The 25,879-nt window shown below is 36.5% G+C and overlaps 1 protein-coding gene across 7 annotated transcripts in view; it reads right to left on the reverse strand.

Moving 5' to 3' along the window:
• Window positions 1-1,316: 1,316 nt before the first annotated feature.
• sh3bp2 (SH3-domain binding protein 2) overlaps window positions 1,317-25,879 on the reverse strand; it is a 76,587-nt gene continuing 52,024 nt past the window's right edge. For 2 of the 7 annotated variants that reach the window (XM_066651761.1, XM_066651760.1), the window contains 13 exons: window positions 23,191-23,286; window positions 10,461-10,600; window positions 10,049-10,151; window positions 8,444-8,561; window positions 7,059-7,126; window positions 6,326-6,411; window positions 5,004-5,069; window positions 4,276-4,891; window positions 3,672-3,798; window positions 2,906-2,961; window positions 2,463-2,538; window positions 2,304-2,363; window positions 1,317-1,951 (listed from right to left, as the gene is read on the reverse strand). In XM_066651761.1, coding sequence (XP_066507858.1) covers window positions 1,814-1,951; window positions 2,304-2,363; window positions 2,463-2,538; window positions 2,906-2,961; window positions 3,672-3,798; window positions 4,276-4,891; window positions 5,004-5,069; window positions 6,326-6,411; window positions 7,059-7,126; window positions 8,444-8,561; window positions 10,049-10,151; window positions 10,461-10,600; window positions 23,191-23,207 — 1,671 coding nt within the window. In that variant the 5' untranslated portion in view covers window positions 23,208-23,286 and the 3' untranslated portion in view covers window positions 1,317-1,813. Of the gene's footprint in view, window positions 1,952-2,303; window positions 2,364-2,462; window positions 2,539-2,905; window positions 2,962-3,671; window positions 3,799-4,275; window positions 4,892-5,003; window positions 5,070-6,325; window positions 6,412-7,058; window positions 7,127-8,443; window positions 8,562-10,048; window positions 10,152-10,460; window positions 10,601-11,568; window positions 11,653-16,751; window positions 16,909-18,593; window positions 18,637-23,190; window positions 23,287-25,879 lie in introns of those variants that run through there. The other 5 variants (XM_066651762.1, XM_066651763.1, XM_066651758.1 and 2 more) reach the window with 5 other exon arrangements.

A 25,879-nucleotide genomic window follows, 5' to 3' on the forward strand; every position in this document is an offset into this window, starting at 1 on the left:
TCCTTCTGACTTCAATCATTTAATATTCATATATTTGATCTTGTTTGATAAAGGTCTTTCAGCTGCGCTTTAAATGATAAATGTGTAAACTTTATTATTATTATTGGTCAATTCTTTTTGCTCCTATTTTGTCAAGTGATTCATTTCCAGTATTTATATATTAGACAATGCTTATTAATTTAAATATTATGTATACATATTGACCTCGTGTTTAAATGTAATTTTTAAGGAGATTATGAAGAAAATACAAAGGTCAAATCCACATTCGGAATAATTTGATAACCTAATATCAATCATAATTTGAATTGCCCTAAATGAGGACATCAAAATATTTTGATTTATTTGAATTTTCTTAATATTTCTCATAAACTCCTAGGAGTTCACCCTCTCTCCACTGTGGTCTTGGTCTGATCCCCATGAGGAGTTTCTTTTCTTTTTGACTAGCATAAAAACAGACATTTTATTCATTTTTGAAAAGACAAAATCTAACTCAGACTGAAGACGTAGCATAAGAAAATATCCTCCTGAAGATACGCTGCTGATTAAATATTTGCCTCATGCAGTGAAATTCTCTTCTCTTTCCAACAGCTCTCACTGTCTCAGAAAAGACAACCATCATTTATCAACAGTATAAACAAGTTTATATACATATGTGCATTTTCACAATTCAGTATTTAAAAAGGTTACAAATAACTGTACAGTTATAAAATGTATAATTGCACTCAAGTAAAAAAAAAGTTTACATTTTTACACAGAAAATGGCTGAATAATGGACTATGTATGGTTTTACAACGCTGCTGTAAGCTCGGTGTGTTGTGTTACATTGTGCCATTGGTTTGGATTTCACAGTGTAGTCTTAAAGCAAAAACAAACTGGAGTCAAACACTGATGTAGAATTAAATAATCTACAAAAAATATCACATCTGTAAGAAACACTGTCTTGATTATAAAACAGGGGTTAGGATTACTGATTTGTAGGACACTGAAATCCAAAACGATGAACTGGGCTGTACATACTGAGTCTACATAATGTCGGTAGAACACTTGGAATGAAAATGTAATAAAACTAATATCAAAGCATATTTGGAAAAAAAAGGTGATCATATATTGAGAGAGATAACTTAGGAAAGTAATATAAATAAATATATACAGAAAATAGTTATTATATTAAACATGTATCCCTTGTCCTTTTTTGCAAAGCTTTTGAAATATTGAAAGAAAAGAAACACCTTGAAACACCTTGTAGCTTATTTTATTTCATTCTTCTTTGTAAAGGTCCATCTAACTGTGCTAACACACATTAGAAACCAATGATCTTATATTACCCATGAATAAGGAACTGCTTTCAACTCACTTGTTGTTCATAGGTTATCATCATTATTGTGAAAAAAGATGTAACGATGACAGACATAAAGCAGACTTGACTGTAATCCATATTGAAACAGTGTGTTTCTGCCGTCAGTGGACTTACACACAGCCAGTGTTCATTTGCAAATAACAGTCTCTGTGCAAAAGACGGTACGGCTACATCAAACCATAAGCCGGGCTCTAGTGCCAAAGTCAGAGTCAGTTTGATCTCCATCAGGTTCAGTTTGATCTCTGTAGCAATGCTGTTATATCTTAGATTATTTCCTTTTTGTTCAAAAGCATCCATAATCTGTTCATCCAAGTATGGCAGACCTCATTTGTCCATACAGCTGATGCACCAGGTGAACTGTAGTGAGCAGCAGTGGTCAGCAGGGGGTGCTGTCTCTTTGCTGCAGTGCAGTTTGAATATGGGGTGTGTGACGCTCTAGTCAATAGGAGGAGGGAGTCACCTGGGCGGTGTGTATCCGTATGGCAGCTGTAGGCACAGAGAGCCATGGTTGGGCAGTGGGTGGCTGTAATAGTGCTCAACCAGTGCTGCCAAAGACGGGAAACTCACATCTGACTCCAGAAACACAACAGAGTCCTACACAATGGGGGCGAGAAAAAGAGAGAGGGAAAACCACATAAGTGTGGATAATGATGTTTTGACTGAGTCTGAGATTCTGTTTGGATTTCTAAGTGAACGGTGTCTTTCTTCTTTCCCCTAGTCATTTAGTTTAGGTATTTACTCTGTAAGCATGCAGAAATAAAACCTCTGTGTTAGCTACAGTAACAATGCTAGTACCGAACATGGTGTTATTATTATGGATCTATGTGTATAGGTTACAGATCTTAATAGCAGAACAAAGCAACATTCCAGTGCATATGTGGGTTGTACTATAGCACTGTTCAAAAGCTGCTTTAAGTTTAAACATGTGTACGCTCATGACCGTTACCTCCTTAAACAGCCGGTAGTTTCTGGCCTTGTTCAGACTCACATCCCATACCACAAGCACCTATCGGAAGAACAAAATTAGTATGTTTAATTTAAAATGTATTACACACACACAACATAATATCCAGCTTATCTGTATATGTATCACACTGTGCCACACCTGTGATGTCTTTGTTCCTGAATTTCTGATGCAGTAGAGGCCATCCTGGGGGCAGTTGACCGACTCTTTAAATAATCTAAAGACAGAAAAAAAAAGAGAGGGAGATCAATGTAACATTACTACATATTTTCCACTCTTTGCCACTAGAGGGCAGTACCGAACAGCGTTAGTGTAGTGACATTTTGTTCAACAAATGTTTGGCTTTTACTGAAGAAGTAAACTACACAAAACATTGGATTCAGTTAAGAAGAAATTTGGGCTTGGCTATTAAAATGCTAACAATTCATCACTTAGTGGAACCAGGGGGTTCTTATTAGGGAAAACACCTAGCAGCGCTGACCTAACTCTATCCCTACTCCTCATTCAAAGACTACTTTATTTCAGACATTTACACTTCCTGTGGCTTTGACTTTCTATAAGTAAGCTATGAAAATCTTACTTACTTTTCAACAACACTGGTCTCTGTTGTGTCCACAAAGACAGAATCAGGCAACTGCACCTGAAAATATGAGAGAGATGATTAAAATAAATTTTTACTGCTTACTTCTTTTTGTATTTATACACATATCAGTCATAACACTATGACCACCTCTTTGTTTGAACATTCACTGTCCGTTCTTTCACACTTTTGGATGGATATATTTGGTTGGTGAAATATTCTCACTCCAGCAGTGAACTGAAGGTTTTAAAAACACCTGGCAGCATTCTAAATTACATCTTCTCTGTGGTGTTCCTGACCATTGAAGGACAGGGTGAAATGGGGCAAACAAAGTATGCAGAGCAACAGATGGACTACAGTCTGTAATTGTAAAACTACAAACAGCTCCTGTATGGTCAGTGGAGATGAGAGAATGCACAGTCAAGGAGATGGTCATGATGTTATGGCTGATCAGAATATACGTCCATTATGTTGTTACCCCTAATAACAGCCTCGTTTAAGATAATCGTTTAAATGCCTAAAGGAATAAATCAACTTCAGCAAAAACAACATCCAAAAAAACATCCTGTGTTTATTTAATGCAGTGACCGAAAAAAAAAAAATCCCCAGAAAAGCATCATATGGCAGCTATTTACAGAAAGTCATTTAACCCCACGCAAAGCTGAATCTATTTTCGGTGTAAGTGTTACTGAGGAAATGACTCATGCCTTCAATCTTATTGTAGTGTTTGACCCCATAAGCAGTGGGTGGCAAGCATAACGTTCACTCACATTTTCATAGTCATCATCATCATCATCATCATCTGAGCCTTTGTTGCTATTCTCTGGCTTGACTCTCCTTTTCAAAGGGTTCTCCTCAAGCGAGGATCGAAAACTCTGCCCATCAGGAGACGATCTTCTGAGAGTAAAGTAATATGAAAACTGAAAATGTACACCTACATATGTTTGCTTCCAGAGCCTACAGATCTGTTCAGTTTTGGTTTTCTCATAAACATATAACACACAATTTACACAGTCAGAGAAAAGCAGCTTAATAAAGTATTCATAACACTAATTAAACAGAGGAGAATATATATTTCTCATCACAGTACTGGTTAACATACCAAATTAGTCATAATATATTTAATCCAGACTCTTAACCCCAACCTCTTTCTGTCCTTTGATGTGTCTGTTATTTTGTCTTATTTTTTAAAACTGATGTTTGTGAAAGACCTCTGTTCTGATTCCATATAAAGCTCCATGTTCAAAAAGAAGAACAACTGAATGAAAGAATGAATATGAACATATTGTTTTCAGTAATATGGGCCCATTGAGCCACACAAACACAGGAAAAAAATATAATAAAAACAGGTGAGATGGATGGAAGGACACCTACTGGAGGGATTGCAGGATTGGTTTGGGTTTCACCCCTGGTGGTGCAGGCTTGGGCATCAAAGCAGGAGATTTGTTGGCCATTGAAGTGTTTAATTTTTTCTCCTCTGCTGGTTTGGGTCCTAGAAAATGGTTATGTGGACTGAACATCTTTGGGGTTCTGCCAGAGTTTAAAACTGCTTTCTTCTCCAGGTCATAACAGATGGGTAAAGTGGACGGTGTGGTAATGACTACAGAAGAAGTAGGCTTTCTCTCACACAGGGGAAGAGTCTGTACAGACAAGCCTGCTATGGGTTTTTTGAGGATTGAAGGTGGTGGAGGTGGCAAGGAGGGACTCAGGGAGCTTCCTGTGATCCTGCTCAGGGCTGGTTTGGGAGGGTGAGGTGGATTTGGTGGTAGTGGAGGAGGACCTTTGTTAATGGGGTCTGTGTGGTTAGGAGGGCTTAAAATAGACAGTGAGGGTTTCTTGTGATTTGGACATGGGGGGATCTTGTTGGGTGGAGGGGGCACTGGAGGTAGAGGTCCTTTTTGAAAGCTGGAGGTGGAGAATTCTTTCTGTTGGTGTGGGATAGGTGGTGGAGGGTAAGATGGGGGTGATACCACTCGCTGAGCTGGAAGATCTAGAGATGAATTGAAATACATTTACTGATTTAGTTTGATGGCTCAATGCAATAACATTAGAGTATTATATACACATGTATACATATGTAGACGGGTAAAAACCACAGCTACCTGGAGTGCCATCCGGTATAAGATAGTCTTCATCATCACCACTGTCTTCATCTTGTGATGCATAATCTAAAAAAAATATTAGATGCTATGTTACATTTCGGTTATATAATCTATAATACACAACAAGAAGAAGTATTCAGGTTTGAGTATGAGCTTCCAGTTTGTCCCAAATTGTTTTAGAGAATGTTTCATTTTGAGAGGACAGTGATGCTCTGAGCATGCAACCTATCAACCTAGATATGCTTAAGGTAAATGCCTCAGATTTTCAAAACTTGAAAGAAGATTAACAATGATGTTTTCTTTTAAAAATGCATTTGTGTAAAAAATTGGGTTCCTTTCAAACTTCAGCAGCATTCTTCAAATTCAAAACTACGTGTGTTTGTAAACTGTTTTTAGTCTCAAATGCATAAATCTCTTTCAGGTTTCAAAACTGCTCGACTCAAAAAACTGGAATAATTGTAATGAACCTCCAGTCAAACACAAAAGACAATTCTAACCATGATTTACTAATACACTGAGCAATACTTGGTGGAAACATGAGGCGAATTATTCTTACCCTCTTGCTTTATTTGCCAACTCATACTTGTGCGTGCTTAGATTTATATTCCCATATTCATGATATGTCTAATACACAGGGATTGGTGTCAAAAAGTTGGTATAAAGAGATAAATGTGAAGATCCTTCCTTTAATTTATATTCTAAGAAAATGCATGATACAATAAATTAACCAATAATGTCTGATATTACAGTAACCAATATGACTTTGTCATCATGCAATTACAAACACCAGTATTTCCCTGATTATACGAATTAATTAAAGTAGACTAGATACACTACACTCGTTACCATGGCAATGAACTATCCAATTGACTCCAATGTTTAAGACATGACTAGTGCAATGGCAGGAAAAGCACAATTGACTGCCTGGAGTTTTGGCATAAAACTTCCAACCTTTTTTTCACTGAGCATATATAAAACTTGAGAGATATTTCTGGGACTGATAATATAAAATATTAGCTCCACATGCGGATATGCAGAGAGCATGTCCGAGTAAATTTCAAATGGAATTTGACTGTTTTGCATTTATGAGTTTAGAAAAAAGGGCAATGTTGAGTAGGTTTTCAAGTTTTGAAAGAAACCAATGAAGAGTTGAACAAATCCAAAGCCATTTTCCTGCATAATTAATGTATTTAAGTTCATCAGCTACTTGTACTCATAATAACCTAATTGTAGATTTCCTGAAATTGAAATAAATGAAGGGTGGTTTCTGAGATGTAAAATGTTGTGATATACTTAGAAAAGCATACTGTAAGTCTCCCTACCCTCCTCAGGATGATCTGAAACATTGGTGATTTCTAGGGGGACCTCTATGGGGCCATAGAAGCTCTCAGCATCAGAGTCTGATTCACTAGAATAAAATGAAAATAATTTAATTAGCGTTAGTCCATTTATTTTTTCCAACAGTACAACAGAACAACTGTGGAACATGGTGCACTGAGAAAGGCTCAGTAACAGGCTCAAGGCCTGTTTATCAGAAAAAGGAAGTGGTCACAGCTGATGGTGAGAGAAACTCCAAAAAAGCAAGAATACAGCGTTACTTCCTTAAAGTGTCAACAGTATAAAATAGTGTGCTTAACACTTTATTTTTACACATGATTAGGAATAACTGAAAAGTTCCAAGTGTCCCTGAACCGACTATTATATATATATATATATATATATATATATATAATAGTCGGTCAGTCATATATATATATATATATATGGTATATATATATATATATATATATATATATATATATATATATATATATATTCACATAAACAACATATAATTCAACAACCATTAAAATAAATTCCAATTTACTGCCATTTGTGTACAATATTGTATTGTTATATTAAAATAATGACTATTTTCATATTAACAGAGAACAATACTGAAGCTTTAAATAAAAAGCAAAGCTGCTGTAAAAACGTAAAGCCATTTTAACAGATTACAGTCAATTCAGAACAAGTGTAAAGCCCTCTTTTAAAGAAAGAATGAAAGAGAGTTACCTTGCATCAAGGAGGTCTTTCTTGTCATTATAGTGGTCTATCTCCTTTCTCAGAATACGCATCCATTTCTGTTGAAAGAATAAAGGTTTGGTACAGTTATGGGACATGCAGCTACAACATGTACACTGCAAAAAATGAAATCTAAGCAAGTAAAATTTACTTAAATCTAGTCTAAATATCTAGTGTTACTAATTTGGAAATTGTTGTAAGAATATAATACAATTATTCAACTTATTTCTAACTTTTTTTTTACCTGTTTTAAATAATTTTATCTACAGAAAGTGTCTAATTCCATTGGCAGATATATTTGCTTGTTTTAAGCATCATTTTATGTTATTTCTTGAATTAAGCAAAAATATCTGCCAATGGAATAAGACACTTTCTGTAGATAAAATTATTTTAAACAGGTAAAAATAAGTTAAATAATCTTATTATATTCTTACGACAGTTTCCGAATGACTAACACTAGATATTTAGACTAGATTTAAGTAAATTTTACATGTTTAGATTTTTTTTTGCAGTGTATACAAATAAATACAATTGAAATAATTTCCCAAAGGAACCAAAAATGTTGTAGCCTAATATTTTCTGCTGGAATAAATGCCTACGTCTCCAAAATGCTTTTTACGAGAAGGGAAAAAAAACATTGCTAACTTTGATTGGAAGGTATTTTAAAAAAAAAAAATTCTTTTTGTTAAATGACATTTCTTTCCAAGTAATGTCATACTTTACCCAATCATCCATTCACTGTGAAACTTTATCACAACTTTAAAAGAATAAACATTTAAAAAAAAAACTGGCAGCATCACTGTCCTATCAGAAGCACACAACTCACTCTATAACTCCTCCCTCAATGTGTGACACCATGGTCCATCCGTGCAATACTCAGTACCACATTATACTGTTCATATGTACAATAACAATAATAATGTGATTCATTTTTCTTAATTTTTATCACAGCCAATGCCACTTTAATGTATTTATAAGAGTGTAAATGTGTACATATTGCCAATTTCTCTTTTGTTTTAAATTTTCCTTTTATTATCATTAGAGTGTTTATACTTTACATAAACAGTTGCAACTTTAACAACAGCAATTTCCCTCTGGGATCAATAAAGTATTTATGAATCTGAATCTGAAACATCTTACATAATTACTCAGCAGTAAAATAATGTACTATACATATCATGTTATATTAACATTTATTAATGTCTAGAATATTTTTTTTCTCCAATAAATTCAACATTAAATATATAGAGAAACAGCTACAGAAAACAACGTCATATAACATTATAGTTAATGTTTCCTATGACAGGTAAACCATAAAGTCCTTCCCTAATCTAAATTGCCATGATGATAAAATGGAAGACTGAGCAGAGTCTCACCCTCCTCTCGTCCTCACTGGCTGCTGAGAAATACCATGTGCGGTGTCTCTTACTGAAGTGTACGATCTTGAAGGGGAAAACATTGTTGGACGTGGTCTCCTCTGCTGCCCGCATCACCCTACCAAATAAACACAGTGTTCTTCAGAAGTGGTGTACAGTGGCTTTCAGAAATAAGACATTTACCTGCAGTTATATCACACAGTCTCTATACTGAACAGAAATGGGGAGATGTTGACACACTGGTGGAAAAACTCTTGTTATTTGGAACAAGAACCTCAGCATGTATCACTGTGCAAAACTGTGGAGCCACCAGTTTATTGTTCACAGAAGAACAGCAGCTTGTTTGTTTGATTCGCAAGTTCTCTTTTTCTGATGGACACTTTAAGCAATGTTTAGTTGATGGTGACAGTTTTGTTGGTCTAACAGGTATTGTATGGTTCCTGTGACTCACACTGTAAAGTTACATTTTTTAACTTCTCATCTTAGTTTTTCTCAGATTTTTCATTTTCTATCCCCTTCTGCATTCAAGTATCTACTCTCTTCAGCAACACCTGATTATTAATGAATAAGTAGTTCAGAAGATCTTATTTTTTAATAACTTGCCGGCTTGAGGGTAAATTGAATCATAAAGAGCTTCAAAATCAAAGTCATAATCAGAGGAATCAAAACATGTTAATTACAGAAATCATATGCAGCACTCAGATATAGCCACTGAAATAAGAACTGCCTTCAAGTCCCGTATAATTCTGCTTTATTCTGAAGAGCTATTAAAATTTCATAGCATCTGCAGTATCCTCAGTTACACTGATTCTGTGTAGTGCTGGGCCTTGTGGGGCTGTCTGTCCTGCTGCTCCACGTGCATAACTCACTTAGAGGAGATCAGTAGCTGCTTGCAGCTGTATTATAGGATATTTTTATCTGGCCATAGCAGAGCCTGGTGACTATACACAGTAATTACACACAACCACTGCCTACGCTGTCGTGCCCACACAGGGAAGAAGACAAGGAGGAACTGAAAGGATTACTGTGGGCTCTTCTATTTCTCAGTATTCTCCTTAATATAAAGCTAGTTTTGATAAGGATAACTGAACAGAACATTTGAGACAAAGTGATCAGTACACTGCTGAAAGCTACCCGAGAGTACACTTGTGGGCAGAAATGAAACCCTTGTCCCTTTTGAGATGTGCATACAAGGGGAGACAGGATGTGGCTATCTAGCATGAAAAGGCAAGAATAACTAAGGCAAGTGTCTTTGTGTGATCTGAAAATGAGCACAGATAAGCTCTGAAATTCTAACTTTAACCAGTCTTTAACCAGAAGCTAAAGTAAATAGTGGTTGAAGCTTCAACAGCATCCTTTTCCCTTAGTAGTGGACTGCTTAGGCTGTGCATCAATGTATTGCCCATCCAAAGTGTGCCATTAACTGTTTAAAATGGATTCAAATGGGGTCCAGTTATTGCTCCATGTCTCTCTCCTGGACATTTACTGTACTTTATCTGAGAATGACTAGAGGGAAAGGAGCCATTTGAGAGACAGTCATTGCCTTCAAAAAGCAACAAAGTGTTTTAAAGTAGGCACAGCATTTTACAGTGGAACAAAACTTGCCTGTTGTAGCCATTGAGGGAGAATGCCCCTTGAGGTGTGGCAGAGGTACTTGTCTTGAAATAGTAGACACAGCCTTTGTGGATTATAATGTAGCGCAGAGGCCCTGTGGAATTGACATGGAAAATATTCCATGATTTTCAAACCCATATAATTTTGTCATTTCATAGCCTAACACAGAACACAACAATGCTAGTGCTATAATAACATGATAAACATAGAACTGCCTTGATAAATTGACCTCTCGCAACAAAGCATTATCTTTTTGTATATTATTATATATTTTTGTGTATTATGCTGTATTTATTTAAATTTAAAATACATGTTTACCCTGAAATATAGTTCCTCAAGTGCTAATATTGGGCATATAATGCTATAAAAAAAATGGACGGTCCCATGTTGCAGCAGTACTCACATTTCATCAAGCTGAACTGGCTCCCCCCTTTCTTGTGTAGGTATCCTGACATGCTGACACCTCCGGGCATGGTCAGGAGATTCTGAGCTCCAATAGCCCTCATGGGGATGGGCCAGGAGATCTGTGCAGTGGCCATATTTCTACAGTAGAGAAGAAATAAGATTTCTAAATACATGCATATTATACACTGTTTCTGCAAGGAAACTCTTGGTATTTAAAAACTCATGATATTTATTTAAAATGACAAACTATTCTGTTATCAGTCATAAGTCATATGTTTGTGAAATACTGTAAGACAGCTGAGCTGATAAATAGCTATTAAAGGGAAGGAGTGAGGAACACCCAGCTCTGAAAACACTCTACACTTCTCCACAAAGCTGAGACGAAACGGACAGTACAGCTGCAGCTTTCATAAGATATAAAAGTCAAAGTAGCGACACAAAAAAGTGCCACCTGTTTGGTCACCAACAACGATTCAAATTCATTTCATTTCCAAGTATTTAAAATCACATGCTTCCATTGAAATTTATACCAAAAAAATAGTAAAATTACCTAGAGCAAAAACATGTAGAAAATACATTTGTTAAATATTCTGAGAAACATTGTGAAAACTAAGGGATACGAAAGCTGGCCTAACTGTACAATGGTTCAGAAATATACATGAAGAGCAAAGATCACAGGACAGGAAACAGCTATTTTTAAAAGCCCAAGACATATTTACAAGACTTGTTAATCTCACAGAAGTGCATGCATCAACTGTATTTATTTTTCTGCACAAAGTAATTTGTCATTGATGATACTGTATCTCTAAAATGATAATTTTATAAGAACATTTCCTACAGTCATGAAACAGAATTTTATTCAACGATATCACAGACTATTTCTATTGGTCCATTAATGATAAACCGAATGTAAAAGTAAGTTAATGACAACAAAGAGTCTGATAGCAACAACTCTCCAATGGAACCAAATCTCCAACTTTCCACCACAGAGTTCACTCACCCACTGCTCTCACTCTCACCACTCAGCTCCCTTTAAATTAGTGCTTTCTCTATCCTTAATCCTGTGTCTCTCATATTTTCACGCTCACTCTCTTTCTCTTTCTTACCTCTTCATCTTCCTCCTTATGCTCTTCACTGCCGTACCATTAGAGAACATACTGGGAGCAGAGCTCAGAGCTGGAAGACTGAGGAGCTTCTCTCCAAAGTTCTAATAAAGCCAACCAGACTAGCCCAAAGCTCTCAAACCAAACCTTGACCCTGGAGCGGACAAAAGCAAGACAGGAAAGGCAGGAAACAGCATGTTTCCTGTGGAATGTAAAATTCCCTCCTGAGCCCTTGATCGCACTGAATGTCACAGATTTCCAGCAGTTTTGTTGTTTAAAACCGTGACAACCGGAACCCAAGTGTTTGTCCAGAGATGCCCGACAAGGCATGTGAAGCAGTGAAAGATGGGAAAAAAATTAAAACTACTTGATGTCTAAATCTGATCTCATTCAAATTGCTTTGGAAACTTGTGGCTGGGTGGGGCTGAGAGGTTATCTTATGCCATGGGGCTGCTGTAACTGTGGGCTCAACTTAAAGAATGGAGCAGCGAAATGTAGCATGACAGCTCAGGGAAGTCAGGGAGCAATTTGAGAAATGGGGCAAAGCAGGGAATGTCTTCAAATATGCAGGATGTCTGAACTGTGGATATGCCACCAAAATAAATCCTGCAAACCCCACCATGTTTGAGCCTGCACAGCACGTCGCAGAGCTATCTTTAGCTGCTGAAATTGGTGTGTGTGCTGGTGTGGCTGTGACACTGCAGCAAAACTTCCTCAGAAGTAAATTCAACGCACTTGAAGGAACAATCAAGCAGGCCTTTAACTATCTAGTTTCTTTGAAGCTCTGTTTGTTTCCACTTGGGAAAACTAACCAGACTTGAAAACACACTCTCAGCCTCAGCATTTGCATGAGAAGCTGCTTTTCTTTCCGAATAGGTGTTGTGTAGGTGAAAGAAGGTTAAATGATCCTATACCTCCTACATGTGAGTGGGTTGCTTTGGGGTGCGAGGCTGTTACGATGGATGACAATCATAACAATTTAGTCAGCTCATTTCATTGAGATGATTTTGCCTAAAGATTATTGTACTGTATTTATATAATGATGTTAGTGTCAACAATAAGCACTTGAAAAAATCTATTAAAGAATGATCTGCTTTATATGCTTTAATGCTTCTTATTTATTTAATGATTACAAATGCCTGAGACAGTGTTTTACCAGACTGGCATCTGAAGCCACATAAAGCTAGCTGCAAGAAGTTAGAACATAAAATCATGAACATGCACGTTGCTTGAGACAATGTTCTGCAATAAGCTCCATCAGGTTAATTTATGTGGTTCTGGACTAAGGCCCACCCAGTTAGCCATAGCTAATGTCTCACATATACGTTTATACACTCCCACCTCCGGCAAAATATTGTGCCCACCCATTTCTGAACTTCTGAAGCAAGACACTTTTTATTCCAAGACTCCCCCAATGGCCAACTCCTGTCTACACCAATGGGGTAATTACAATGTCAGCCATTTTTCACTTCTAAGTAAGTCATTGCTGATCACTCTATGTCTAAATCACTAAATCTTGCAAAGAAAAGTATGTTCTTTGAGGAAGTCACGCATTTAAGAGTTTGTTCACTGCAAAGTTATAAAATAAACGATTTCAGATGTAAAAACATAATAATGGGAGAAGGATGATACAGGTTAGATAAACAATATTATCAGAACCGCAGATTTCCCTGTGTACAGACGCAGAGATGTTAATTCAGAAAGAATTTTTTTTAAAAATAAGCTTAAACAAGGCAGAGGGAACATGCCAGCTTCCTTCAAGTAATTTCCTGATGTGGCTTCCCTCAAGATAACCAGGGGTTTGGCCAACATAGGCCAGCTCTGTGTTCCTCAACAGGATGTAAACAGAAAAACTGTTGTCATTAAACATTAATAATAACACCAATACCTAGTATGTACTGGACTGATATTTTCATGAATTTAAAATGTCATACGTTTACAGACAATTTCCTCAAAACTGATAAAATATCTCAGTTCACTGGCATCTCAGAGCCTACCACAAAGACCAATTCAGCTACATGCATACGAAAGGCATTGGCCAAGGTCAAAACTGTCCTTAAAATGTATAGCCAGTCATTTTTTAGAGAGTCTCTGATACATCCGAGCCTGTCCTTACAGTCAGGTTAGAATTAACATTTTTTGCTAGCTACCACCATACATCCTCTGGATCAGAGGCTAGCAGTCAGGATTTGGTATGAACCACTGGGTTTTTTTCCCCCACAGGTTAAGATCTCAGTAAAAGCCATTTAAAAAGGCTGGGAAATGCCATGCTACAGAATACAGCATAACATAAACATATACAAACTATTTTAGCTTCGTATAGTCACTTTAAGATTTCATAACAAAGCATGAGTCAGTGAAAATAACTGTGACAATTAGTTTGTCGTTCACAATTTAAAACGGATGGTAAACTGCAAGACAATGTTTAAGCATGACCACAAGATCCAGGACTAGTTTAGGAGGCATCCTGGATCCTGATTTAAAACCAGTATTGGATCTTACTGCACCAGGCCTACGGCCCAAGTCTAGCATACCCAGCGCTAGTAGAGCAGCAGGCAGTTTACACACCGTCTTAAAATACTTAATTATTGTCACATGATACAAAACAGGGACTGATCCGATAAAACTGACTGAGATGTTAAACTTCACTATCTGTTGTTCCTTCTTGTCTAACACTTGTTTCATGGACAGTACATATATGTGAGTGGCAAAATTAGCCAAAACTTTAGCCAAAGCAATAATAAGTAAATGACTCACTGATGCTAGCTGACATCATTTGCCTCTTGCAACAGATAGACAGACTAAACCTACCCACGTTCATTATTGACATATTGTGACAACAGGACAGCGGTTGTTAATATATTACTGTATTTGGGTGACAAACTAACACGGCTAACGCAGCACTTTTATCATAACTCTTACAATGATTTATAATACATTACATAAGTTTTAAAATAATGGTATCACTATAAGATCATTTACAAAGACTACTGAGCTACTGCTGTAAATGGAGTTTTAGCACACAAAACCAACTGTTTTTGGTCCCGAAATCCAATGCATTATCAAAACTGCATTATTTTGTGGCCACATACCATTTACTTCGTATCCAATTAAATCTTATGTCAAGATTCAATAGAATTTATAAATAATTTAGAGATATTTCAGAGGCGACCAGAAATAAGACATTCAACTTTTCTCACCCAAAGAAAAAAATGAATGAAAATATAGTTTGTTATTTACTTAAGTTTTAGTTAAAAAAAAAAAAATACTGAAACACAATAACTGTACATCAGACATATTTAGAAAAAGTTGTACTGACTGATGAATAAAAATAAATAAATACAAAAAACAAAAAATGTATCGCTAATAAAGGCAACGAGTGAGTACAAAACACTGAAAAATAAGTATAATATGAAAATCACTGCTAGATAATTGACTAGATGCCCACAGCTTGAGTGCAGGACTGCTCACCTACAAATTCTTTTCAAATTCTCTTAGCAGCAGCTACCAAAGTTATTTCTGAACACAGGACTGGTGTAACTAAGATACTAGTTAACATTATTTTAGTTGATGACTGTTCTCAGTGCTGCAGAACATTAGAGTGGAAGTGCCATATTAGACTGTTGTGTAGCTGTGTTTGGATCAGGTGTAGCTACGTTTGTAGGCTTTATAAAATGCCAGAGTAGGTTGAGAGTTGAGAGTTGTCTACACGACCCACATCCGAATTCAAGTCCACACCCCCAATATTCAGTCTTAAAATTGCTTTTTTTCCTTCTATACGCAATCCATTTATTTTTTCATTAATTTTGAATTAATGTTTCATTTGAAAACGTTGTTCACTCGTTTGTTTCATTTTCTCACATCCGTTTAAACCGAAGTAGGAACAGGATTTTTCTTCTGTATTTCAAATACGATGTGTTAGATCAGTGTGGTGTCACGTCTGGTGCTCTACTAGGAATCTCATCTTGTCTGGAACAATACGTAATGTCTGTTTTGACTGGATATGGAAATTTAAAGCAATGAAGTGGGGATTCTAACTTGCTCTCTGTTGTACAAGTAATGGGTATAGTGGTGAGTACAAGACATTTTCTTCTACTTGGAACAAACACGTATTTCCATGTTCTACTTTTAAACGGGACATACAATTAACAGTATAGTATTAGTTCTGTAACCAAGAAGTACCATGCAGTCATTCTGCTTTAGCGGTCTTCATGGATTTCCCCCACATCATTTCCTGTTTCCAAATAAGGGCAGGGCGCTCATAACATTACTCTTCTATAGATTTCAGAGGAGTGCAACAGAAACAGGCATAATGCTTTAAGAAACACAAGGCAACAGTACTCTTGCATGGTACATGTATATATGAGTCACTTTAAGAAAACTGTTTGCCTTGATTCCCACATTCCTCAGATAGTGTGGGCTGTGGTTTCATATGTTGTAGGATGTTCATTGACGTTTTTAACAACCATCTAATTTTAGATGCCTCATAACCTCATTAATAACCGCAGAGTCCAGTCATTTGCCCGTTAGTGAAAATGTAGTGAAGACATGAAGGGTTTAGATGTGCTAAACCCAATCTATTTTTTGCCCCTGTTTTTGTTGTGTACCTTTAAATTTCATTAAAAGTATAGAGGTGGGTAGAAAATATTTTACCCACGATTGCATTATAATTGCGAAAACCGTACTAAGGGACTTTTGAGGATACTGTCAAAACATAATCAGTATCACAATATATATATATATATTTTGACCTGTTCTATTACTACCTTACATTCCATATCGTACCTTTAAAGATACATTTGTTGGACCTTTCAGGAAACATGGGACCAAGAAAAATTTGTTACTGAGAGTGTCTAGCTTTGTTTACATTGTACATGACACCGTATGTAATAATAATAACTACAATTATGGGGTATATATATATACCACAGAAAGTGAGCTAAAAGGCAACACTTCAAAGTCACTTCAAATTTGTGAACATTTTAGTTTCGCTTCATTCTCCTATAGAGACATTAGCAATAAGTCATTATCTCATCATCGTAAGTACCGCAGCTACTCATTCAAATATATATTTGAATGTGTAGGCTCACACACAGTACCCTTGTCAAATATTAAAATTATATTTACATGTGATATCAGGTTGTATTGAAAACAATCCTGTCAGCAAAGAAGCAAAGTGTACTCACAAGATATTGCGATCTGTCAAGCACATTTTCACAGACTGATGCAGATGTATAGCAGACCTTTTCTTCACTGACAGGGCCATGGACCCAGGAGCTTTACCATGTTATCTGCCTAAAGCTGAACTAATACGCACAAGTTAGACCGTTGACATCAGATTCCAGGGACAGATAGATTGGAGTAACAACAGAGACTCACACTCTGATCAGTAGCTCGCACTGAGTGACAAGTCACTTCCTCCCCCATGGCCACAACAAGTACACGAACTGCTTGTGTCAGAGTACGATTTCCTTGTAGCTGCTGCAGAGGCAAAGCTGATTGGCTGACTCTAATGCTCAGGGCATGAGCATCTGGATAATAAAAGGGACTTTCCGACCCATGGCCACTGGACTCTACAGTAATCTTGTCTAGATACTAGACTACGAAATCAAAGCTACACTATTCCAGGTCAACATCAAGAAATAATCTCATGGTTTTCCTCGTTGTAAATCACAGATTAAAGGGGGCTCCAATTTTTTTCTACAAAAAAAAACAACACATTAATGTTTCTTTTTTTTTGTTAAATCTTTTAAAATATCTTTTCATAAATCTTTTTAAAGGTGTATCATAAAAGTGTATTTTTTGTAATATTAGGCTCAAGAAACAGAGAATTTAAAAAGAATATTTATATATATATTTTTAAAGAAATTTAAAGAAACAGAATTTTCCAAACCAGCAGACATTTATGTCAGATCATCACAGATCAACTACAGTTACAAATGTGATTGCAAAGGCCTACTGTGGGATGGGGAGCTGCCAAGAAGCATGACACGAAAAAAAGAATTTGCAAGTGAAACCAGGAAGCTGCTGATGTTCTCAGAAGGCCACCTTAGAGCCTTTCATCTAAACATCACTCCGTGCATTCAGAATTACTGGGATTTAGGATCTCTTGAAAGACTAATATTTAAGACTAATCTTTCCGTTGTACACAGTTGAACCTGACACAACATTTACAGAAACAAAACTGTCCTTTATTGGTTTTAAACCTGTGTGATTAGATTAGATATGATTAGAAAATGTAGCTATATTACTTTAGTAGCTCTAATGCAAAAGTAAAAACCCAAATTCCAATACAAAATATGTCTAAACTAATTAACTCTGGTTTAAGTGGAAAATCTGAGGTAACCATTGGTAACCATTCTATGAAACCTACTGACAATAATTTCATCAGCAATACCCATAGTCCAAATATGGCACATTTCCGGGACTTTCCAATCCAAGAGGTTTTTCCCCTACAGGTAAACCCAAACATACAATAGAATTTCTCTCACTTCCCATTCCATACGTAGAAGCCAATTACAGCTGACCAGGCAAAAAAGCTCAGTCTGAATGAAGTACAGGATTTGAGATTATGACGAAAGCAAGGCCCTGTTAGAAGAGAGTTCTGAATGAGAACATCACAAACTGATAATTATTATACACATTTTGATAAATCAATAGAAAACTTGCTGATTTGCACAGAGATGCATACTTTAAATATTGATTCACAATCCAGAAAAATAAGACAATATAATTGTGGCTGAAAGCATTGTGATGATACTCTGACAGTGCTAAGGTTATGACTCTTCCTGCACTTTTAAATTTCGTTTGGGCAGAAAAGGTTCTGGCCAACATCATTTAAAATCACTATATGCCAAATGCCAGCATACAATCTGTTATGGGTTCTATGCTTGGCACAAAACAGCAGAACGCTTTTAGTCCCCTTAAACACAAGTCACCCCAAACATGTCTTCCCCAACAAGTACAGGCCTCAGGAATATCAAGCTGCAAGCTTCATATTTAAGGGAAAAAATGAAACCGGGGCTTACCCATTGAGACAATCTGATGAAGCCTGAGCACGCACTCAAAAACTGAGTGGTTTACAGTGAGTAAGTCCACTTCCTCTCTGGCTCTCTTGAAATGTTCTATTTATGAGATCCTCCTATTTAGCACTGCTGCCTCTGCTCTCTCTTTTAGAAACTGGTCAAAGGTAGTTCTCTAAAAACTGCTTTGGCTATTAAAAGTACAAATCCCATTTCTGAAAAAGTTGGGATGCTGTGCAAAATGTAAATATTAAAAAAATGCTAAGATGTGCAAGTCATTTAAACCCTATATATAACTGAAAACAGCACAAAGACAATGTTTTAAATTTTGAAACTTTATACAAGTTTATTTTTTATAGGAAAAACAAGTTTGAAGTTGAATCCAGTTTGAATTTGATGCCAGCAACATGTTCCACAAACATTCAGTCAGTCCGGGCTATGATTACCAGCTTGTGGACTCCTTTATATATAGTTTTGGATTCATAATACACCAATTCTTTTTCAATGATTGACAGATCAGGACTAGTTTCACATCTTTTACGAAGGAATCATGCTGTTTTAATCCATGAGGAGTGTTGATTGGCGTGGTCGTATGGAAATAACCAAGGCCTTTCCCAAAAAAGATGTTGCTTGGATGGCTGGATGCTGACTAGTGAAATGCATGTTTATAAAAAAACTGGATGGTTCCTCTTCTTTTTAGCTTGGAGGATGCACATCCACAATTTCCTCAAGATCACAGCCACAGGTTTTGGGCAACATCTGCAACATTTAATAATATCATGTACTGTAGATACAGCTCCAGGGTCCTGGGGTTGAGGGTTCGAGCTTCAAGTTGAGAAGCATTATTCTTGAATGGTCACACTATTTTCACCCATGCAGCCTTTCACAGAGTGGTGAACCCCTCCCCACCTTTAGTTCTGAAAGACTCTAGAGTTTGAATAATTTTTATTTATAATTTGCAGTGTCCTAACATTTTTTATAATTGAATTTGTACAACAAAGTAGACACATGCTAATGTGAAAGAACAATACGGAGATTACAGAGCTCTAAATATGCCTTAAACCTCAAAACATATCTAATTTGTGCTATTCTTTACAAAAATAAGGTATCAATTTATAATTTGTAATATTCAGTCAAAGGTAGAGGCAACCTAAGTACAAGTTGCTGAATTCCAGGGGATATTTTTTTGCAGAGATGAGACATATGACAACATATCTGCATAATGAGGAGGGAAGTCAAAGAAAAAATTAATTAAACAACCACACGTTTCCGAAACTAGAATGAAAACAATATAGAGACAATAGGAATGCTAATAACCACACAAGACGTGGTAGACCACCTTCACTGTCACCATCAGATAAAAAAAAAAAACACTTAAAACTTTCAGTTTTGTAGGGGGAGAGATTAAATCCATTCTTGCTTCAGATTTGAAAAAAACCTTTCATTGCGTTCTTGTTTGCTACACTACTTTCACTACTGTGAAAGGTGAGCAATGCTGTGAGTCTAAAAGGAAAGTTTCAAGTTTGTTTAAATCAAACAAAGAACCTGCAGCTGTTCTCAGAACAATGGACTGGATGCTCAAAAGTTCAGACATGGGCACTGTTATTTTACTTGGGTTATGGCAAAACTTTGTAAAGTAATTTGTAAAACTGACCTTTAGGGAGGGCATGGCAAATAAGCTTTGCAGGTTTCTTTGCAAGACAGTAAGCAACACCTTGAAAAGGAAAAAAGCTATAATAAATGCACAGATTGGAAAAACTAAATACAAAAGTTTCTGAAATTATATTTAGCTGCAGAGGCTTCATTGTTTCGTGCTGGTTAAATATAAAGAATTTTTACTTAATGGCCGTTTTACTGGAAATGAATTACACGAGGCTGCGTCTGACTGCAAAGCAAATATTATAAGATTCAACAAATTACATTCATCACAATTATATGGAAAATCATGAATGCCTTAATTGCATGAGAGTCAACAACTGTTTTACAAAGAAAAATATAAAGGACATATTTAGAAATATGTAAATGACCCTCTGCAGGGTTCATTAGAGCCCACTCTTTCCAGAGATGGCTCAGAGAAATGTATTTTTAGCACTAATGATTCTTTTGAGGTGGATGAGTCCCTTGCACTTTTGTATAGTCTCGGATCTACAGCATGCATAAGACGACATTCAACATGACAGAGGACATAACATTCAACATAACAGAGGAAGTCCAAGGGAGGCTGTGGTTATGTGACGTCCAGAAAGCCACATGTAAATGAGACAGAAGAAGTGACTGGCAATGAGGGTCTGCACACACTCTGTTGTATTTACCAGAGTCTCTCGCCCACTTTGGAACAGTCAAGAGCCATGTTACGGTGGCCACACGCAACGAAAAAACTGAAAGTTATGAAGAGATCGAAACCGAGACATAGGAAACTTTCAAAAAGCAGCACACAAAAAACATTCTATTTTTTCCATCTCAGAAATAAAGCACCTTCTATTTCAGCTTGTAACCATTTTATGAATGTGGCTCACAAAGCACACAATCAATACTTCCTGCTTTACTCGTAGAATGTAGAAGTGTGAAAGTAGAAGTGTTAAACTAAACATTTAATCACCGAAGCAAGGCTCCTTTTTAAAACTGCTCTATAATATGGAAAATGCTTGTTTTGCCAAACCTAGCTCAGAAAGACAGTAAATCAACCAGAGTGAATCAGCATGATATCACTGTTCTTTCACAAGAACAAATGCAACACTTTCAGGGCAATAGTTTATTAATAGAATAGATGTATTGCATTAGTTCTTTGCAACAGAAAGAGCAGTGATAAATATGAACATTTTGATATACTGATTTTCACCTTTAACCCTAAATTCTTGGAAAATTCATAGTTATTTCGTGGGAATCCCTCCCCTGTAGCTCTGTCCTGCTGGTTCGCTGGTTTTCTAGAGTGAGACTAGAGTCAATCCATTTGTTGAGGCGCAGTTTTTTATTAGAAATCCACTAAATTCATTATCAATTTCTGAAGCCAGAGTCCTTTTCAGATGGACATTTTTTACATTTTTACAACCATGTTAGTGTCACTACTTCACAGAGAGAGGTCTTTCACACAAATTACATCTCATCAACCGTTCTGTGATCAGAAAGAGACGTATGATGAATGCAGTAGACAAATTGTAACAAACTATGCTTGGCAGACGATGGATTCCAGTGTTCAGTGTTTGGAGCCACTGCTGAACCACTCATTGCGCTTGTGACTTTTCTCAAACACTTGCTATCAGTTTTTTCAAATACATTTTAAGTGATATTTTTGTCAAAATAAATTTTAGATGTTGGTTTTCTCACTATGATTTCTATATACTCTCTAAAATAGGGCTCTATTACACTCAAGTAGAGAAAAAAAAATATAGCTGTGCATTTATTAACTAAGTAGCATCACAAAACATGTGCAAAGTTGAAGTAAGTTTCCATGAAAGTATGAAAACAGTCTTCAGTTTCTCAAGAAATCCGTCACTGCTGTGAAAATTCATTCATAACAAAATAATATATTCATATGACATTTTCCTTTGGGTTGGTAGAGCTTTCAGCTCCCCACACATATATTTGCTCCAGTCAGATTTGCTCTACATTAGACCCCCTCCCCTTAAGGCCATGATAATGCTGGGAGTAATCAACACCCATATGGCTAATTAATTCAGCTCTTTATTTAATCCTGTGTGAAAATGGTAGTAAAAATGTGTGTTGTCTTATAATTACACCCATTCATAAATACATAAATTATACACAGGTTTTGGTCTATGTCAACATTTTGACATGAATTGTTATATACAGTGACAAAACATTTTGCTGCATTAGGTTTGATCAAATATTAACAAAGAGCTGTGATACAAGTTGATGACAACAACAAATTATTACCATTTAACAGGGGTTGAATTTCATGAAAATTTATATACAGTATGTAACTGAACACATAACAATATCCCTTATGTACTAATATCTACATCGTCACTGAACTCTTGATTAAACCGTGGAATAACAAAATATCACTTGTTACGACCCAGTCTAGGGTTGAGCCATAACAGGTGTTTGTTAGTGTTAATGTATGGGAAAGGAATAACTGTAACAGAGATGTGAAGGTGAACAAAAAGGACACAAACGGAAATACAGAATGTATAATGAATAGAATATATATTGTATACGTGATTTTTACAAATGACACAAACACCAGTGAACTTCGGGATGGCCTTATGCCGACAAAAATAACAAACAAACACCCCTCCTAACTGACCCACAGACAGCTCTAACTTACCTAAGTGAAAACAAAACGAAACAAAAAGACAGTGTCTTACCTCACTCCCTAGATATATACAAAAACACACACAAAACCCACTCCCAAAACAAACGGCAGCCAACTCTATTCTGGTGAAATATATATATATAGTGTTTAGAATACGTTACACATAACAGATATAACGTCAGTAACCAAAAGGACCAAAAACAAACTCGTAGTGGAAGTAGGAATGTCAAAACCAGGCAAAGTGTTTTAGTGCTGTGTAAATATAAGTTTAAAGAACATCACATTAAATAACAAAATGTTCCCTTGTTGAGATCAGGACATACATACCTGGACCTACCTATCATTTTGTGTAGGTGGGGGCAGAACCTTCCACTGGGACAGGATAAGTCACAGACCGTCAGAGTCTCAGTGCCTTCTCACTGTCTGGAATTATCACACCGAAAAATAAACGGTTAAGAAATGTTTGTATATTGTATAATAACTGAAATGTAATACATATATTTCTGGTATGCTATGTCTTCTTAGTTATTTTACACAGTGACTGAAGTTGCATGCAACAGGAAATACACTTTAAAAGACTACAAAAAAAAAAACACTTAAGAAGAACTACTCAGATAACGATCAAATTTAAGCGAATTACACTTCAGCTGCTCCTCTGTCTGTATATCTGTATAACTTGTCACTTTTTGTGAACATTTCCAACACTGGTGCATCAATTAGGGAAGTAATGAATAACATCTCCAGTATGTGCAGACCAGCTGCGGATGCTGGTCTTTCAAGGAGGGGAAGCTCAATTTCGGCCTACATCATAAAATGTGTCGGTTTATTTATACGTAAATTCTACCCTCCGTTCCTTTTTAAGAAAATGATCTGTGACCCTGTCGTACCAACAAGACGTCTTTTCCAGGGACTTGACTAGTGTCCTCACAATGGCCAGCAGAGATAAGCTGCTTAAACGGCCTTGGCCCATGTGAAGTGTGTCCGCCTGTGCTCCCACGGATCTCTACACCAAAGGATCGCTGATTCGCTCATTTCGCTGTCAATCAAAAAGGGATTCAGCCTCAGACAGATCATCCAATCATCATGCAGAAGCTGAGCGTCCGGGCCAGCCGAGGCCAGCCCACTGCCCCATAGACCCCCAGAGACGCTGAGCGTCCGATGGGCGGGACAAAGCCCAGCATTTATCCAATGACTCGTCTCGTTTCGCTGCACTTCGCTGCTTCGCTTTTGAACTCCACACTGTTTAAAGCACCGTGAAGCTGCGGCAATGATTGAGAGGAAAGCCGCGTCTTTACCAGCGATAAGAAGCTGATTCTGAACAAAAGTTGAGTGTGTTGTAGTGCATATTTATTCAATGACATGTACACACAACAGTATATATTTGATCACTTATTTTTTTTTACATTTTAGGGGAAGCTGAGCTTCCCTTGCAGTCTTAGAGCAATCGCCACTGGTGCAGACGTCCACTAAGCTTAAATAACCATTAAAATATAATACAACCATTTTTTCAGGGATTTAGAAATTAAATAATCCCCTAAAGAAGGGGAAAGTCAAAGGAAAAAAGTGAAAATTAAAAACTGATTCACTGGATAATAAGTAATTACACTTCCGTCTTTGGGAAACATAAAGAATAAAAATCAAGATCTACTCTTGGTTCAGTTACAGAGTTAATCAGGCACGATTATGAAATGGAAATGGACAAGAAAAACATTTGCACTACAACACAGAGACAGGACGCCAAAGACGGAGTACGGTTTTATGGACTAACAAATCAAAATTTGTACTTGTGATCAACTGGGCTAAAAGTGGTAGGAAACTCCAATTGACTCCAACTCAAATTGACTCCAATTTCTACAGTCTTCACATGTATTACGGTATTCATTTCCTGTAAACATTAGTAAAATATAAAAAGAACATCCAGAAATGTTCAGCCTTTGTAGGTAGAGAGAGATTTTGGCTTAAAACTTTGTGAAAACATTATCCAAATGTTTCTAAATTAAAGTTTTAGAGGAATTAGGGTCTTTCACCATCTACCATACACAGTAAATGGTGAAAGGACCTAAATTCCTGTAAACATTGCACTGACAAACGTATGGATAAAGTTTTCTCAAGTCTGTGTACGGCTGGAAATCACTATTCAATATACGTGGCTTTTGAGCCTTCATGGCACTGCACAAAAAAAACGTCAAACTATTGTGATAAATATAAGCACATGGGCACTGGAGTATGTCAGAAATACCCTGTTAAAATCCGCCATTGCATCAAGAAATTCACCCTGTACCTCTGTTACTGAAGGACAAAGCCATATATCAATTCTATGCTGAAACACTGCCAAGTTCGAATGCTGGGACAAGACAGTAGAAAAGTGCTTTTGTCAGAGGAGCTCCATGTTTCTGCTTCTCGTGAAACTCAGTGTTGTGTTAGCTGTACGTGCTAATGATAAAAGGGGCCACAGATCGTTATCTAGAAAGGTGCAAAAGTCATCTGTCAGGGTATGGAGATCCATCACTTTGCATAGCATGGTGACTCATATTTCTGACGCAGATCACTCCTACTTTATCTGTTTCTCTGTCTTTAGGCTATGACTAAAATTATTTTATTAACAGTTATTTTAACTGTTGTTTTTAAGGATTGGATACGTTCCCTTTTTTTTTTTTAATGTAGAGTCAAACACTCATGTTAATCTATCCGTATTTTTCATAATCTCATGAATGGACCAATAGAAATGATTCAAGTTACTTGGAATAAAATCTTTTTATGTTGAATTCCATTGAAAGATAAGAAGGTTTGTTTCTTCTACTGTACAGTTACTATTTTGGGAGAGACAGCGACAATATATGATCTCTTTTTATGTAATTTCTAGTGAGATGAATCTTATTAGTCATTTTTAAACTTCATTCTTGGCTCATGCTTTGTCCAGTAGGGAACTATGCATGTAGCTCTTAGTTAGACAACATCCATGTCTCAATACGCCCTCTTGCAGCTTTACACCCTTTGCATACATATGCTTTTTTTA

Source organism: Hoplias malabaricus, chromosome 18 (genome assembly GCF_029633855.1).
Source record: "Hoplias malabaricus isolate fHopMal1 chromosome 18, fHopMal1.hap1, whole genome shotgun sequence".
In the NCBI taxonomy this organism is placed as follows: domain Eukaryota; kingdom Metazoa; phylum Chordata; class Actinopteri; order Characiformes; family Erythrinidae; genus Hoplias; species Hoplias malabaricus.